Here is a 17031-nt window from a genome sequence, read left to right on the forward strand (position 1 = left end):
GTGGGAACCACGAACCAAGGACGAGAGTTGAAAGCAAAAGCTTTAGCTAGACGTCTCCTCCTGGATCAAACACATATCGAACAGCTGAATGTCTCCCTTTATCACCTCCAAGAATGCTCAAATATGGCGTGTCATTGCACGGAGGGATGAATCGTGTATCGACGTCGAGTGATGTCGAACGATGAACAATACTTGGGACATTGCCATCAAAGAAATCCACGTAGAAATAGGCAGTTATCCTTACACCAGTGCAAACATTTCCTCTCTTAAACCAACAATTCGTAACCTCTGTCGATGACATTTGAGCAACATTGAACGATGCGATTATCTTCTCCACTTCACCAATAGAACCATCCTCCTCTTTATCTTCTAGCAATGGCTCCTCCTTTTCACCAATCTTCTCATCATATACCCCGACGAGCACTTGCGGTGACTTATTGTCGTTCATGACAACCCCTTTGTTCTTGACGAACTCTCCAGGGGACTCGTTGTTTGGAACATCAAGAGGAGCGTCATCATTGTGAACATCGGTAATGTCATTGGAAACATCATCACCGAATACTATCGTGGGAGTATTATCAGTTTTCTCTTCGGCTAAATTCTCATCTTGAATGTTCTCCTCAAACTCCTCCCCATCATCCGCATAACAGAGAATGCGTTGTTTACACACATGTCCCATCACCCATTTCTCGGAACAGTGCCAGCAGAGACCCAACCTGGACCGTTCTGACTTCTCCGCCTGGGAGACCCGTATTAGCGGCAGGCGTGGCTGCTCTGGAGTTTGACTGGTCACACGTGCGGGCTGACTGTACAGGTCCCGCGTTGGCTTTTCGGTGAGGTAGCGGGGCAGGTGGGAGGCGGGCTGGACTCGCGCTCTTACCTCCTCCCGAGGGCGAGGTCGGTCCCAGCATGTCTCCGAGCGTCGGGCCCGGTCAACGGTCGGGTAGCCACGGTCCTGCTGTTGCACTGGTGGGTCCCAGCACGTTGGGCGGTGCCGCTGCGTTGCGGTTGTCGGGTAGCGATCAAACCCTAATTGGGTCTCATGATCTCCGCGATCAGATAGGTGGCCACCCCCCTCGACGTAGCCACCGCGGTGTCGGGTCCAAGCGTCTTGCGCGCGATCGCGGCACCCGATGGCCTGGTATCTCGGTCGTGGGCGACGATCAGGTGGATCCAAGTGGTGTGAGACGTAGGGTGATTCTGGATCAGGCCACGACGACGGGCGGAGTACTTCCACCCGGATGCTCGGAGGGTCCCAACTGGTTACAAGGCGAGGTTGGGCAGACTGGTAGGGACAGAATGGCTGTGTGGCCTGAGGGAAGTCGTATTGACGACGGCGATAGCCGGCGTAGTCGTATGACATGTTGACGGACTGAATCGTGGTTGCGGTAGAAATGGTGGTGATTTATTTGGGGATATGGATGAACGCAGATGGAGGATGCTGAGCTCTCAATGAAAGCACCAGTTGTTAAGGACCTAAATCCTTAACGTCGATTTTCACACAAAATCAAGAAACGAGATGTCGTCGTTGTCGAGCGCCCAACGTTGGGTCGTGACTTGGACGGCAAAAGGGGCGGTTGAGCGCGAGATCAGCCTCGTCGGCAACCTTAGGAGGTGTTTCTTGTTTGCTACTCAATTGAGCCAAAATAACGATAGTTTCATATATTGATTGAATGAATAAAGTGATAACAATAACTCCTATTTATAATGCTACTGACTTAATGAACAAGAAAACAAAGATATAGAAAAAGATATATAAATCTCTAATATATCTAAACTAAATAATAATAGTATAAGACTCGTATCAGACTCATATTCCATTAACTTATTCAACTCACTTATCTTTACATTTCCTAAAATTCATGTCAAAATCAAATAGAACTCTTATATGACGGAGGGAGTACAAATAATCATAATTTCAGGAATAAGTTCATCAATAACATTAGTTTCTTGACAGAGATGAATGTGTATTAAATTATTTTTCTTCAGTTGATGATTTAAACGTTAACTTATTTGGACTGATGTCATCTAGGCTTCAACACCCAAATTACCTAATGTTTTGAACACTTTCCATCATTGCGAAGTGATAATGAGCTCATATAATTTGTTGGTATTGATTATAAATTACTCCATAATGGTATAGAATTATGAGTATTTGTAGGCGTTAATTATTGAATTCAACATATTTACATATGCAATCGGCAACCACCTATTCTCTTTTTTCTCTCCTGAAATACCAAGGTGAAAATTAATGGGCTAGATTAGGATATATAATGAATGAATTCATAATAGTTGGGCTTCAAAGTTGTTAATGACAAAACTTTGTAACATTATCAAAATCCTAACTTATATTTTTATTTTCAATAATACATGATTTATTTACGAAGCAACATTAATAGTTGTTCAAAACTACTACTGTATTAGGCTTAGTGGTTTACAACAAGGGCAATCAAATGTTTCATAAGTCATCAATGTAATTGAGGAGGCTGCATGCAGTCATAAGGTGATAAAATATTTCCTTGTTCAAGTATTTCATCAAATGACATAAAAGAATGCATGAATATACAATAACACTCTGAACAATTTAGGAACATACATATATAAAGTATAAACCATCAATCATGCACACTGCACACACCTAAAAGTACATAAAATATTATGATAAATAAATCAAAGCATTAATTTTTCAAGTACTCTTACATAACTAAATTACTTGGACGATAGATGCTAACTATATGCAAATAGTAAAAAACTAAAAATTACTGAATCTTTCAGTAGAAGCCATGCACCCAATGAATCAATATATAGGATTTCTATTTTGTATTTCTCTAGTACATAAATCTTATGATTAATTAAATTAATGCAATAGTTTCTCTAGTACATAACTGAATTACTACATGGTAAATAAATTTTAGTCTTGAAACTTTCAACAGAAGCCAAGCCTCATGCAATATATAGAAACTCTACACTCTGCCTCTTCATCATGTTTCTCTCCTCATTCTTTCTTCCTCCTCTCTGATTTATACTTACTAAGCAACATTGATATCTTTCAGCAGAAGCTTTCTGTTCATCAAAAATACTTTCTTGTTTCTTCCATCCCCTCTCGCATTCAGCATTGCAATGTCTTCTTCCTCAAGCAGCAGGTCAAGCGATAGCAGTGTAAATCTCAACAAGAAAAAGACGAACAGCGCAGAAAAGAAGAAGAAGGCCATTGCTGACTATTCCTGTGATTGGAATATTGGTGTGGTTGAGGTTCTGATCAACGTATACAAGCAATACGTTGATAAAAAAGTCGAGGCCGGTCACTCCAGCCACATCCATTTCGAGTGCAAGGAATGGATGAGTATGTGTGACACATTCCAAGCCGAACTGAGACACCATTTCTGGTTCGACGAGAATCAGCCTATTGAAGTTTCAGAAATGCGCAGCAAGATAACGGCTATGAAAAACGCTCCATCTCCTGAACTGGTACGTTCGCTTCTATCCTTTAAAGGAATACATAAAAAGTGATGTTGAATATTGATGCAGGAGGCTATTAAAAATGATAATGTTGAGCTGTGGGAGAAGTGGTGCAAGTGTTGTTCTCTTACGGAAAACACTGGTAAGAGCGGCTCGATCAAAACACAAAGCTCCCGTAAAACAAGTACAACCAGAGCTGTGAAATCAGGTCTCCAAAAACTGGAAGTGACAAAGGTGTGTGATGATGCATTTGCAATCCTGAATGATATGGATATCAAACCTGATGTCTACATGCGAGCTGCGACAATGATAGTCAATACTGAAGATCATTATATAGTTAAGGAGTTCACTCAACTCAACAAATCTGACCGACTTTCCTATTTGATGAACGTCATGCTTCAAAACTAGATGTTCAAATTTGCTATCTACTACTCCTTTTATGATTTTTATCGCTGTTCAAATTTGGCAGCGTTTTCATTTTGTGGAAAATCGTTTAGTATTTTTTCCTATTAATATATTATCCGCTTTATGGAGAGAAGATAGATTCTCAGTGAGTCAGGCCATATGGATGGACGAAAGATAAAAACAACTGAAACAGGGAGTGACCACATGGTGAATTAATAGTACATTTGCTTAAAATTAAGTTGAATCAATTGTATTATTTTAATTTTAATATTTTAATGTATTTAATAAATTATAAAACATGTAAAGTGATACAGGTATTCTCAAGCAATGGGAAGAATACAAACTGATGTTTTTATGGACAAATGGCCCAATGACTTCAAATAAAATGTTGATGGATTAAAGCTAGGACAATATTTTAGGAATCAGTTAATATACAAAAAGGCATAAAGTCTATTAATGATAAAGAGTACTAATAAGGCATAAAGGATGATTATTGATAAACTGAAGATAGAAAACTTATAACACAACTTACCCATTACTAAACAAGAAAAGTCAAGAATCAATAGAAGAAAAGATTATTTTACTATCTACTGAAGTTGTTGCTGTTGATGTGCTAGCTGATAAAACTTTTTATAACAATAGCGTTTATAATAGTCATATTCGTGATCTTCAACTTCGAAGGCAGAAGTACCAAATGGATCGCCACCATTGCAATTAGGCAACGGTACATCTAGTTGCACAATCTCCTGATATGAAAAAGCAAAGTTACAAGTTTAGGTCGTTTGAGATTTGGTGATCTGTAGAACAACAAATGATTAGATAACGTTAACAAATAGTAAAAAGAAGCTACTTTACAATGCTTATGTGATAAAATCAAGAGAAATGTTCAAAACAACTCAAATATCTTCTCACGTCTACTACATTATACTCCATTCTTGAACTAAAAATAGTCCCATGGGCAGGCAACTGAGTTTCAATGCTAAAGTAAAAGAGAAAAGGAGAAAAAATGTGTAAAATATGAAAAAAAGAAAAAAGTAGTATTTGAGAGAATCTTTCGATTTTTGGATGGACCATTTCTTATTGATGGATCAATTAAAATAAAAGATAAACTATTTTTCATGGACGGAGAAAATATGATCAATCGGGCAAATATAAGCTAAATTGAAGTAGAACGATAAATTCAATAAAAAAATGATTCTTTCTATCTACTAGAATGATACCACTATATAAAATTTACTGAGGCGAAGCAATACACAGACTTTTCACACGCCAATACCTGTTGTTGGAATAAATAGCAAAAAAATAAAAATTGATCAATCCTATTTCAACAATTACTCATGAACACAATGAACATAAATACATTAAAATAAGGGCAAATTGTTGGAATAAACATGAATTTTGGTAAATTCACAACTTGAAAATGAATGACAAAAGTATAATTTTACCGATCGGCGATGTAGTCCATGAGTGCATCGTCGCCGAAGTACTGGATAGTGAGGTCGACCAACCGTCCTTGGCTACAATCCACTACGCAGCGACACATAGCATTGTATACATCGTTGAAAAGCCCTTGCCTAGGGTTGGAGAAATCGATGACTCCCACAAGACAGGATCCTTGGAAACTCTCAGCATCTCCTCCGCCCCCAGCCTCTGCAGAATATTGGCCGTTACATCACCAGGCAGTTCAATCCTCGGAGGCGGAGGAGAGACTGAGGCGATGGATTAAAGTTCCGATTTTTGGTAAGAGACACTTCTGTACCGTCGATTTTTGCCATGAAAACACCACATAGTCGACGATTCACAGTTTTGTACCAACCAATTTCATGCTTTGCACAAATATTTGTTCGATTTTTTCTGTAAATCATGAATTGGTGTTCATTTGTTTTAGTTTTCTTACCATTAATGAAGTTTTTAGTTGATTACTGATTTATATTTGTGTTTTGTTCGATTTTGTTGAGGAAAACTTACTGATTTTGGGTTGTGGTTGACTGTCAGTGGTTTGAATATAGTACTAATCAGTCTTGTACTAAATGATTTCACGATTTTGCACAAACGTTTGTTCAATATTTGTTGTAATTCATGAAATGGTGTTCATTTGTTTTATAATTCTGTCCATTATTGAATTTTTTAGTTGATTACTGTTTTATATTAGTGTTTTGATCGATTTTGTTGAGAAAATCTTACTGATTTTGGAATGTGGTTGACGGACAGTGGTTTGAATAGCCAATATACAAAGATATGTCGAAGAGAAGGAGACCTTTTAAGAGCCAACCCACCCAAAATGCAGGTGAGTAATGGCTTGGTGTCCTGTTTTTATGCAGAATATCCTTATTTTGCCTATGTATTTTTCGTTTGCTTATACATTTTGGTAGGCAGAGGTGTTCATTATGTTGGTTTTAAAACCTACATGTATCGTTTTCGTAGAATTTTCTGCCCAACATGGTTGTGGTGCTGTAATTGCTTAATTGATGTTATCTCATGCGTACATTGATTGATTGATTTAGTACATTTTATAAGAGACATTATGTATACCCTCGTATACATTATTCATATAATTCTTGTAATATTACCAGCTACTTGGCGGGTCCCTTCAACGAAGTCAGGTCAGCCCCAACACCTAAACGGTTAGCGGCCGCGTGGCCCTTGCTACGAGTTTGACAGCAGCAAAAGCAAGCCGCTACGCCCGCGCCTCAGCCAGGACCCCAGCTTCGTCCTGGGCAACCCAGGGATCAGAAGGGTCCGACGTTGGCTGCCCCCACAACAACCAGCATAACCACGCCGGCGACCACACCGGTGTACGCCAGGGCCCGAATTTCGAAGCTCCCCGTCTCCACTTGACAACAGCCCAACGTGCAATACCACCCCCGCGGGGTATGCATTTATTGCGAGGAGAAGTGGGGGCCGTCTCATGCCTGTAAACGCCCTTTCTTGGCCTATATGGGTGCCGATATGGATGAGGAGGTCGCGGAGTTGGATACATCAGCTGATCAACAGGAACCTCCGGAGGTAATAACGGCCGATCTCTCACACATTTATGCACTTGACGGCAGGTACGACCGGAGGCGCTGGAGCTGCGCGGAACAATCGGAGCTGACCCAGTGGTCATTCTAGTCGATACAGGCAGCTCGCATGATTTCTTGCATCCCAGAGTAGCGCAGAGGCTCGCGCTTCCGCTGACGGCAGTCAAGCCCTTCCGAGTTTATGTGGGAAACGGGGCTTCATTGGTATGTACGCACGCTAGCTTGCAAACCAGAGTGGTGATTCAGTCGCACGTATTCTTGATTGACCTACATATCCTACCAATACACGGGCCGGATGTTATTCTCGGCTTGGCTTGGCTAAAGTCTATGCGTCGCGTCACGAATGATTTTGTAGATGATGGAACTTTGGAATTTGTGCGCAATGGGGAGCCAATCTGTTTGAAAGTCTCTGCACCAATGGCACAGGAGGTCTTGCTCAAAACCGTCGCCACCCTACTGTCATTCAGCGGCGAGGCCGAGATGTTCGAATTGGTGGCAGTCCCCCGGCGCTGATGACCCGAGGGGACAGCGATCACCCCCAATTCCCGGCGGACTTGGACCCTATGATTCTGGCAGTTTTGCGGTCACATGAAGCTGTATTTCACGCTCCGACGGGAATGCCTCCGGCCCGGCCTTCGACCACCGCATTCACCTCCTGCCGACCGAACGAAACCGGTCAATGTGCGCCCATACAGATACCCATATTTCCAGAAGACGGAAATCGAACGCCAAGTGAAGGAAATGCTAGCTTCGGGAGTCATCTGGCCCAGTCAGAGCCCGTTTTCATCCCCAGTGTTGCTTATTCGGAAAAAGGATGGGACGTTTCGATTCTGCATTGACTATAGGGCCCTGAACACTGCGACAGTGCCTGATCACTTCCATATACCAACATCGGATGAGTTATTTGACGAGCTGGGTCCGCACGGTTTTTTCACCAAACTGGATCTCCGTTCAGGGTATCATCAGATTCGGATGCACACGGATGATGTCTTCAAGACGGCCTTTCGAACCCACGATGGCCACTTTGAATTCCTCGTCATGCCATTCGGATTGACGAATGCTCCTTCCACATTCCAGTCGGCCATGAATACTATTTTTAGACCACTCCTGCGCACTTTTGTGATCGTCTTCTTCGACGATATACTGGTCTATAGTCCAACGCTGGAATCTCATGTGCGACACCTGCATGAGGTACTTACCATTCTGAAAGATAATCATTTTTTTGTTAAATTGTCCAAGTGCTTTCTGCAGTACTACAGTGGAGTATCTGGGCCACTTAATTACGGAGGGGCAATTGATGGCTGACCCGGAGAAAATCAAAGCAATGGTTGCATGGCCAGTGCCAGCCTCCATTAAACAGTTGCGGGGTTTTTTGGGTCTTACATGTTATTATCGGAGATTTATTGCGCATTACGCGACTCTGGCCCGCCCTTTGACGGAGTTACTCAAAAAGGACGCCTTCGCGTGGACCCCCGCGGCACAAGATAGCTTCATCGCCCTCAAGGAAGCTATGACATCGGCCCCTGTGTTACACCTACCGATTTTTCTAAAGTGTTTTATATTGAGACAGACGAGTCGGATTTCGGGGTAGGAGCGGTCCTTCTTCAAGAGGGACATCCTTTGGCCTACTTTAGTAAGAAATTGGGGCCTCGGCGTCGGGTGTCGTCGACATATCATAAGTAGTTGTACGCCATCGTCGAAGCAGTCCAGAAGTGGTGCCAATACTTATTGGGGCGCGAATTCGTGATCCGAAGCGATCAAAGGAGTCTAAAAGAATTATTGCAACAGATTATTCAGACTCCGGATCAACAATTCTATGCACGGAAATTGATGGGCTATAAATTTAGAATTGAATACAAGACGGGGGGCCTCCAATAGGGTCGCGGACGCGCTGTCACGCCGCGATATGGACCCTGGAAACGGCGAGACGGGGCGGGTCCAAATTGAGGCGGCGCTTCTATCCCTAGCTGCCCATCCGGTCCCCAATATCCTGGAATTATTGCGGGCAGAAGTTGATTCCTTGACAGATTTGAAGGAGTTGCGAGCGATAATCGAGAAGGGTGAAGCGGCTGGCCATTTGTCGTTTGTGGACGGCCTCATCTACCATAATCGCCGAATTTATGTGGGCGACGGATCAGTGGCGAAGTTGCCTTTGATTACAGAGCATCACTCCACTCCGCAGGCGGGTCACCCGGGAGTTGACAGGACCTTCCGCCGCCTTGCCGCTCAATTTTATTGGAAAGGAATGCGGAGAGAGGTGAAGGCGTTTGGGGAGGCTTGTGTGGAGTGTCTGACGACGAAGTATTCGACCCAAAAGCCTGCGGGGTTACTGCAACCGTTACCTATTCCTTCGCAGGTTTGGGAGGATGTCTCGATGGACTTTGTGACGTGTCTACCCCAGTCTCGAGGTTTCACTACCATCATGGTGGTGGTTGATAGGTTATCTAAGTATGCGCATTTCGCGCCGTTACCGCCACACTTCAATGCTCTGCGAGTGGCGAACCTTTTCATTGAAACGGTGGTGAAGCACCACGGGTTCCCTAAAACCTTGGTGTCGGACAGGGATTCGGTGTTCTTAAATGATGTGTGGGAGGAGATGCTGCGTTTGAGTGGTACTAAGATGCATTTCAGGACGGCGTACCATCCGCAATCGGATGGACAAACGGAGGTCAGGAATCGCGGTCTGGAGGAGTATTTACGGGCATTCGTGGCGGATAAGCCGAACAAGTGGGTCAACTTCTTGCCTTGGGAGGAATTATCATTGAATTGTTTCTTTCACGAGGGGCTCGGAACGTCGCCGTTCAAGGCCTTGTACGGGCGAGAACCCCCTCCTTTGGTGGCAGCAGAACCGTCGCACTTCACCCCGTCCGATGTGGCGTCATTGATTCGACAAAGAGGCGAGCTGATCGTGTCGCTGCGTGCGAATCTGGAGAGAGCACAGCAGCGGATGCGTTCGACAGCAATAAACATCGAAGACATGTAGAGTTTGAGGTTGGGGAGCAGGTCTTACTGAAGTTGCAGCAGTACCGACAATATTCCGTCGCCAAGCCTCTATCTTCTAAATTGGCACGAAGGTTCTTTGGTCCGTATGAGATTCTAGAGCGGATTGGGCAGGTCGCGTATCGTCTGCGGTTGCCGGAGGGCAGTCGGGTGCACAACGTGTTTCACGTTAGCCTGCTGCGCCCATTCGTGCAGGGAGGGTCTGCGGGAGCTGTGGATTTACCACCCTTGTTCGCGTGCGGTCGCCCTGTGTCGAGACTGCTGAAATGGATGGGGAGCCACACGGTATGGCGGGACGGAGCGGCAGTAAGGAGGAAGCGTTGATCCAGTGGGATGACGATGGGGGAGAAAACCCGACGTGGGAGCCTAGGGAGATTGTGCGGTAGACGCTTTCCGAACCTCAGCCTTGAGGACAAGGCTGGTCTTATTGGGGGGGAGGTGATACGGTTCGTGATACGGATATCCCTCTCAACCACAACGAACTGTCCAACGTCGACAACAAGGAAGAGGAGCCGGTGGAAGCAGCAGGTCTCGGATCTGAACTATGAGACAGTGGAGTAGGGAAGACCATCGCCGAGAGAGAGGAAGGAACAGAGGAAGTCGACCCCGGAGGGCCAAGGCACCGACGAGGTTCGGGGATTACGTTCCCAGTGAATTGCATGAAAGGTTTCGTAAATTAGGTTCTTTTAATTTATTTTCTAGACTTTATTATTTGTTTTTTATTATTATTTTGAACAATTGGGTAGAGCATTTTATAAGCTCCGTTCCGGGTTTTCTTGTTGGTTCTTTCCCGGGCCGTAAGTCGAACCAACCCTAGGGTCCTTAGATTATAAATAGGCGCTGAAATTAATAAAATTGCATCAGAATTTTCGCCTACTTTCTTGTGTTTATTTTTGTTCTTCGCAACCCCTAGTTGTCGACGGGATTTCGCCTCCCGGGACTTCTATTCGTCTTCGCGGCATCACGTTAGGGAGAATCTCCTTAACACTCATCAACATCTGTAATAACAGCATTGCTGGCAGAGACTAGAATCTCGACGTTCTGAAAGCCAATGAAGATTTTCCAGCTTTTGAGTTCATAGAGTCCGGCATTGGTGATCGTGGCTGTGGACTTGAAGGCCCATGGTTGGGCAGTCACGTTCTTCAAATACGGATACTCTCTAACGCGAGATTCGAACACATAGGTGAGAAAGATGCCGTTGCAGTCGATTTTTTGGTAATGGTTTCGTACCTCTGCTGTAATTAGGTACCTCTTGCGCTCTTATCACTTCAACTGCGAGTGTGCTCAACAAAATGTACAAGAACGCCATTGTTGGCCCATGTAAAAAAGGTTGGTTAATTCTCAGAATAAAGCATCCGAAGAATTGTGAGTGTAGTGAATATAAACCCATCTCAGATGTAGAAAAATTGTCGAGTGAAGAATTAGTCAAGTGTCATTTCCTCCTCTACCTCACCGAAATTGGTGGTCTACTTAACCACCAACACACCAACTGTCACAAAATAATTCCCTTGTCCACAATATTATTATAATCTATACTCACTGTTAATGTTTGCAACTACCTATCATATTGTCAAGATTCAACTCCTTTTGATGAGGATCTTAAATTACAAACCAAATATTGCAAATTATAAGCTTGTATGTGAATGAAAATTTACATACCATATCACACTTTATTATGAATAGATGAACTATAAGCAGTAAACACTCATCAGAAAAAAAAATACTACTAACATTTTAAGTTTCAAGATATAGACATCAAGTCTAAAAAAACCAGATAAATTATATATATGCAATCCGCACAATTTGCATCAGCACAAACCAACCTCATCATCAAAAGAAAATTAGCAGTTTCTAGATCGTATCTTGTCGCGTTTGAACGTTAAGAATACCATGTTTGCCTAAGATCCTGGCGCCTATAATCTATGCAATTCACCCAGCTAAACTTAGTAGATTATCTACAGCTTCCTCTACTCTTTGTGAAGTCTCTGCATCCGTGTGGTGCGGGGATGTTCCAAGAACAAACGGAGGAGTTCTCATTAGCTATATAAGCAGGTCACTCTATCTATGATTTCACATAACTTCAATATTTGCTGGTCCCTCGACAAATTTGGCGCTCGACTTTGCTGCTGCTCTTGTTGACCTTGAGGAAGAGCCGGTAATAAACTTTAGGGAGGAAGTTGACTTACACTTGTTCCGTTTGTGCTCCTTCTTTTCTGGGGAGGCCATGTCTCTAAACATATCGGATCCTGATTGGTGTTGCATGGACTCCCCAAAATCTGTTCGGAAAAAAGAGAAACAAGGCTACATTAATAGTCGGGATAAATTCTTTAAGCTTTAAGAGGCACGTACAAAATAATACATCAGATCAAAACATCAATCTCGTATGTTTCTCATTGGCCCCAACGGAACTTCAATGACATTAACTGACAAATGGAACACACAAAACTAGAATAAGTTCCCTGCAAGACGATATCATGTGCATTGTACAATCATCCTAAACATGACGAAAATGTACATTGATAATAGCATTTTAAATAGTGAAGATAGGATACAAAACGAATGATGCAGCATAAGTGAAGAAGATGCATAACAAAGGTGCAGAATTAGCAAAAACAAAACATTCGTCTACATTCACATTGCTCTCTTACACAATACTTGTTTGTGCATTGTTTTCATGTAGAAATTATTCTCCATATTACTAGTAAAGGTTTGTTTCCAAGAAGAAATGTCCTATCCTTTTTCCAATATTTTCTTAAATCTATTTTGTTAGTAAATTAAGGGGTACTTCAGGTGTTGTAGGACACTGGTAGTGCTGCAAAAATGGAGCATGTGATCCATAGAAAAGCAGTCATTTTCAGGCACACCTCCACCAATCTCCAAACAGCTCGTGACAGAAGAGCCAAAACTTCCCCTGCTTTGAGGTAAAGAATCTTTCGAAACTGTGCTCTCAAAAATAATGTCCAAGTAGTACAACCAACACATAGGACATATTTCCATTTTTCCAGTCAATAATATCAGCCCATGACAATGCCATTAGATTTGTCCAAATCGATACAGATACTAGACAGACAACTCCCCCTTTCTGGCCCTTTACACACCAAATCAATTACTCTTAAAAGTTCTCATTATAACAAAACCTTAAAAGAAATTGGAGAAGAACATACCTTGAGAGGACCATGTAGAGAGTGCAGAACCAGAGTTTCCAATCGATGTGGTCGCAAAATCGGGCCCTGTCTTGAATTCACTCATCTGCATTCGATGAAAGGAGAATAAAGAAGAATTTCTCCAAACTGAATACAGATATAGTTAGGTGGAGACATACCCAACTGGGAGCCGTTCCAGAGGCGCCGGCGCCCTCCCACCCAATATGTGCCACATGCTTAACATCTGTTGGATATCCAATCTCTATTTCACGCTCCTTCACAACTGCAAACAACCATTGCTAAATGTTAGTAACTACTACTAAAGAATGTACTAATCAAGATCTGACTAGGGAATCTACCGAAGAATTGAGAAATTGTGTATTTGAATCCTTTGAAGATCCCTTTCACTGCTGTCGCCATTGGGGAAGTATGCCTCCAATTCAGACCACAATGCCGGCGACAAACTGTGAATTTGCCTGTGACCAAATCAAAGACATCAAGAACTAATTACTCTTCTGCTGAAAACTGAAAAGGGGCTAAAAGAGAACAACTTTAGCAGGGTATGCAACACAACAATGCGCATGAAACTGTAATTATACTACAAGCAAGATTGGTTTTTTAGTGTGCCCAGAATCCTACAAGCAAGAATTGGAAGAGGAACTGAGAATAAAAAGAAATTAAGGCAGAAACTTACCTTTTTAGATTCCGTAATTCTTCCCTCCTCGTTACAACTCCGGCATATATTCATATAATTAAGGTATGCACCCGTCTTGAGCAAGCACGCGAAACCGAATTGGACAAGGTGCAGTCTACCAAATAATCAAAAAATCATACGCTATTTCATGAAATGTAAAAAACAAGAAAATGTGGATTATTGCATAAGACTAGAGGGTTTTGGGGCTTTGGATGGTTTTTAAGAAGAGAGATAGAGAATGGCTGAAATGGAAAGAGAGAGAAAATAAGAGTAGGACAGCCACGAAAATCTTCCAAAGAAAGGGTGATGATGGCCTGAGAGGTGGACTTGAAGGACATGGCAACAGGTAAAACTGAAATATTTAAATTAAACAAAAATAGACTTGTATTCAGAAAAAAATTAATGAGAACAGTGGTTCCAGTTAAAGCCCATACCAATTAGGGTTGAAACGTTACTATACCGCGCCAAAATGACTATACCGCATATCGTATCATACTGTTCGGTATGACCAAAAATCATACATTTACCGTACTGCTTTTATCGGTATACCAAAATTTAGATATCGTTACCGTACCGCTTTTGTCGGTATATCGCAATATGCGGTATACCGAGGTATACTGTGATTTCCGGTATATACCGCAATTGCGATATATACCGTATTTCTGGTATATACCGCAATTGTGGCATGATGCGGTATAACGTGGTATATACAAAATGCATACATTTACTGTATCTAAAACTGTCTGTACAGTATGATACCGTACCCAAAAGTACGGTATACTGAAAATTCGGTATTTTCGGTATTTTTTCGCTACGGTAAGTGTGGTATTTCAGTATATTTTCTCAGCCCTAATACCAATTCAAATTACAAGAATACCCTGAGGGCACCCACAATGGGGCGCCCGATGGCGGCCATCATCCTCGGGAGTGGACGATGCCTCCATTGTGGGTGCCCGCCATCGTCCGCGCCCTACGCCCACGCCTGATGCATCGTCCGCGGAATAAGCGCGGACGATGGCCTATCGTCCGCTCCATCGGGCGCCCCATTGTGGGCTTGGCGGACGATGGGCCTAGACGATGACACGCGTTTTTTATTTTTTGTATAAATACCCTCTACCCCACCGTCATTTGTAACATTTCACGATTCCACTCTCGAAACTCACATTTACTATGAAATGGATTCAAGTCCCAATAGTCCGATGTTTGGTGAGGCGCGTTGGCCGGGTACAGAACCCGACGAATATCGGCCGTTCGACGCCAACACACAGTACGATCCCGAACAAAATAATAGTAATAAAATATATAGGGCGCGCCTTAGGGCGCCCCATTGCAGGTGGGGGTAGGAGGATAAAACTGATTATGTGGCGCGCCTTAGGGCGCCCTATTGTGGATGCCTTGACTGTCAATGATTCAAAAGAGTATTTAATTTTTATGAAAATTAGGATTTGAAGTATTTTCAGTACAATAAATAAATGGAATTAAATGAGAGTGTGGTAGGAAGGAAGATTGGGAATCGGGTCTGAGGTCATTTTCTACTTCCTGTCTCAAGAATCTCGCGAAACAAATTAAGTAGCCATAGACACGAATAAAATATCTCAATAATAGAAACTTAAAGAAAAACTAAATACTATGGTATCCCATTTAGAGCATTCACATCTGTGCTCTTTGTCAAGAGCACGGATGTGGGCCCGGACCCACTTTATTACTTTTTTACTCCCTAATTTTCCCCAAGAGCACAACACCCACATTCATGCTCTTTCGCAAGGACATCTCAAGGGTCCCATCATTCCATTATTAAATTTAAATACTCAATTACTAAAAATATATTAAAATATAAAAATTACATAATTAAATCCTAAAAATAAAAATTACAAACTTAAAATCCTAAATATTAAAAATTACACAATTATTATCCTAAAAAAATACATAATTAAAATCATAAAAAATAAAAAATACATAATTAAAATCATAAAAAATAAAAAATACATAATTAAAGGCTAAAAAATACCCCCGTGTAAGACTATTCCTCTGGCCCTATCCCCAATATTCTTCGTAGACCCCGTATCATTGCCAAATGTGAATCAAGTTGCTCAGAGGTCATATTTGACCTATCGACCAAATTGAGTTGGGCCAAAAGGATCCACAACGAGTTGGTGAGGGGTTGAGGAGGCACAAAGGGAGCGGGAGCGGGAGCAGGTGCAGGGGCCGTGGCGCGACGGCGGTTAGCCGTCGCCTTCTTCCTTCCTTGCGGTCGGCGTTGGGAACTGCTCGGGCCAGCGTCGGGGCTACCCAAGTTAGCTCCGGCGAGCTGGCTAGCCACCTCATCCTCGCCGGCGTCGGATAGGGATACCGACCTTAGACCGTTTGCTGGAGGAGCTGGAGGAGGATGATATGCCTCCCATATACTTCGGATGCACACGCACCTCCTACCAAGCGCTGAGGTACTTGAATGGTTTGTAATTGAGGGATTGGTAGGTCGCCAAGGCGGCACTGATGATGTCAAGCTCGCTCCTGCCGCTCCCCGCCGACCACTCTTCCTGGAGGTAATAGCCCTGGAACTTTTGGATTTCTTCGTTGGCTCTGAATATGGCATTGTGCACAGAAAGCGTTTTTAACGTATTATATAGTAAATGTAATGGAGTGATTTGCAAATCTTAAATTTTTTTGCAGGTGATACTCAAATTTGGTGTTCTAAATCTAAATTTGGTGTTATTCCATAGAAAAACCTAAAAATTGGCTTGGGTTTAGTGTATGGTTGGAGATGTTTTTTATACAAAAAATGAGATTTGGTGTATGATTGGAGATGATCTTACTCAATCTTATTCTCCACAAAAAAATAAGAAATTCTGCATATTTTGACCAATTCAAGGTGAGAAAATGTGGTTGCTCCCTCGGCAAAACTTGGATAAAGTTGAGCTAAAAGATCGTGATTCAAGATAAATTCACGAGAGAGCGACATCTCTTTAGAGCATCCCCAAAGCTGTTACTGTGGGAGAGCATGCTCGTGGTGTTGGCACGACATGGTGCAAGCTCTCCATTGGGCTCGTGCCAGCGGCACGAGTATGCTCGCGTAGACGAGCTGCTCACCGGCAAGAACACACACGCCCAGTCTATTTTGAGATCGCTTTATAATATTAAAAATAACCAGCCAAAAGCATTAACATAGCAAAGACCAATGCACCAATTGCAGTACAATAGAATTGTAAGTCAGTAGTTATTCCATATGCTCCCCACAATTAAGTTATGGAGAAGGAAAATTAATGAATGAGAAATGACAGTAAACAAACTATTAACACAATAAAAAAAATAT

At 42.6% G+C, this 17031-nt stretch overlaps 1 protein-coding gene across 1 annotated transcript; it reads right to left on the reverse strand.

Annotated features, from left to right (window-relative positions):
- Positions 1–11639: 11639 nt before the first annotated feature.
- Positions 11640–14052, reverse strand: LOC121811080 (CRIB domain-containing protein RIC10-like). Its single transcript, XM_042211864.1, has 5 exons — positions 13722–14052; positions 13387–13503; positions 13207–13310; positions 13049–13133; positions 11640–12160 (listed from the first exon to the last, which is right to left on the reverse strand). Exons 2-5 carry the CDS (start codon positions 13445–13447, stop codon positions 11955–11957), a joined length of 456 nt encoding a protein of 151 aa, XP_042067798.1. The 5' UTR covers positions 13448–13503; positions 13722–14052; the 3' UTR covers positions 11640–11954.
- Positions 14053–17031: the final 2979 nt, after the last annotated feature.

The sequence above is a fragment of the Salvia splendens genome, chromosome 7 (assembly GCF_004379255.2).
Source record: "Salvia splendens isolate huo1 chromosome 7, SspV2, whole genome shotgun sequence".
Classification (NCBI taxonomy): Eukaryota; Viridiplantae; Streptophyta; class Magnoliopsida; order Lamiales; family Lamiaceae; genus Salvia; species Salvia splendens.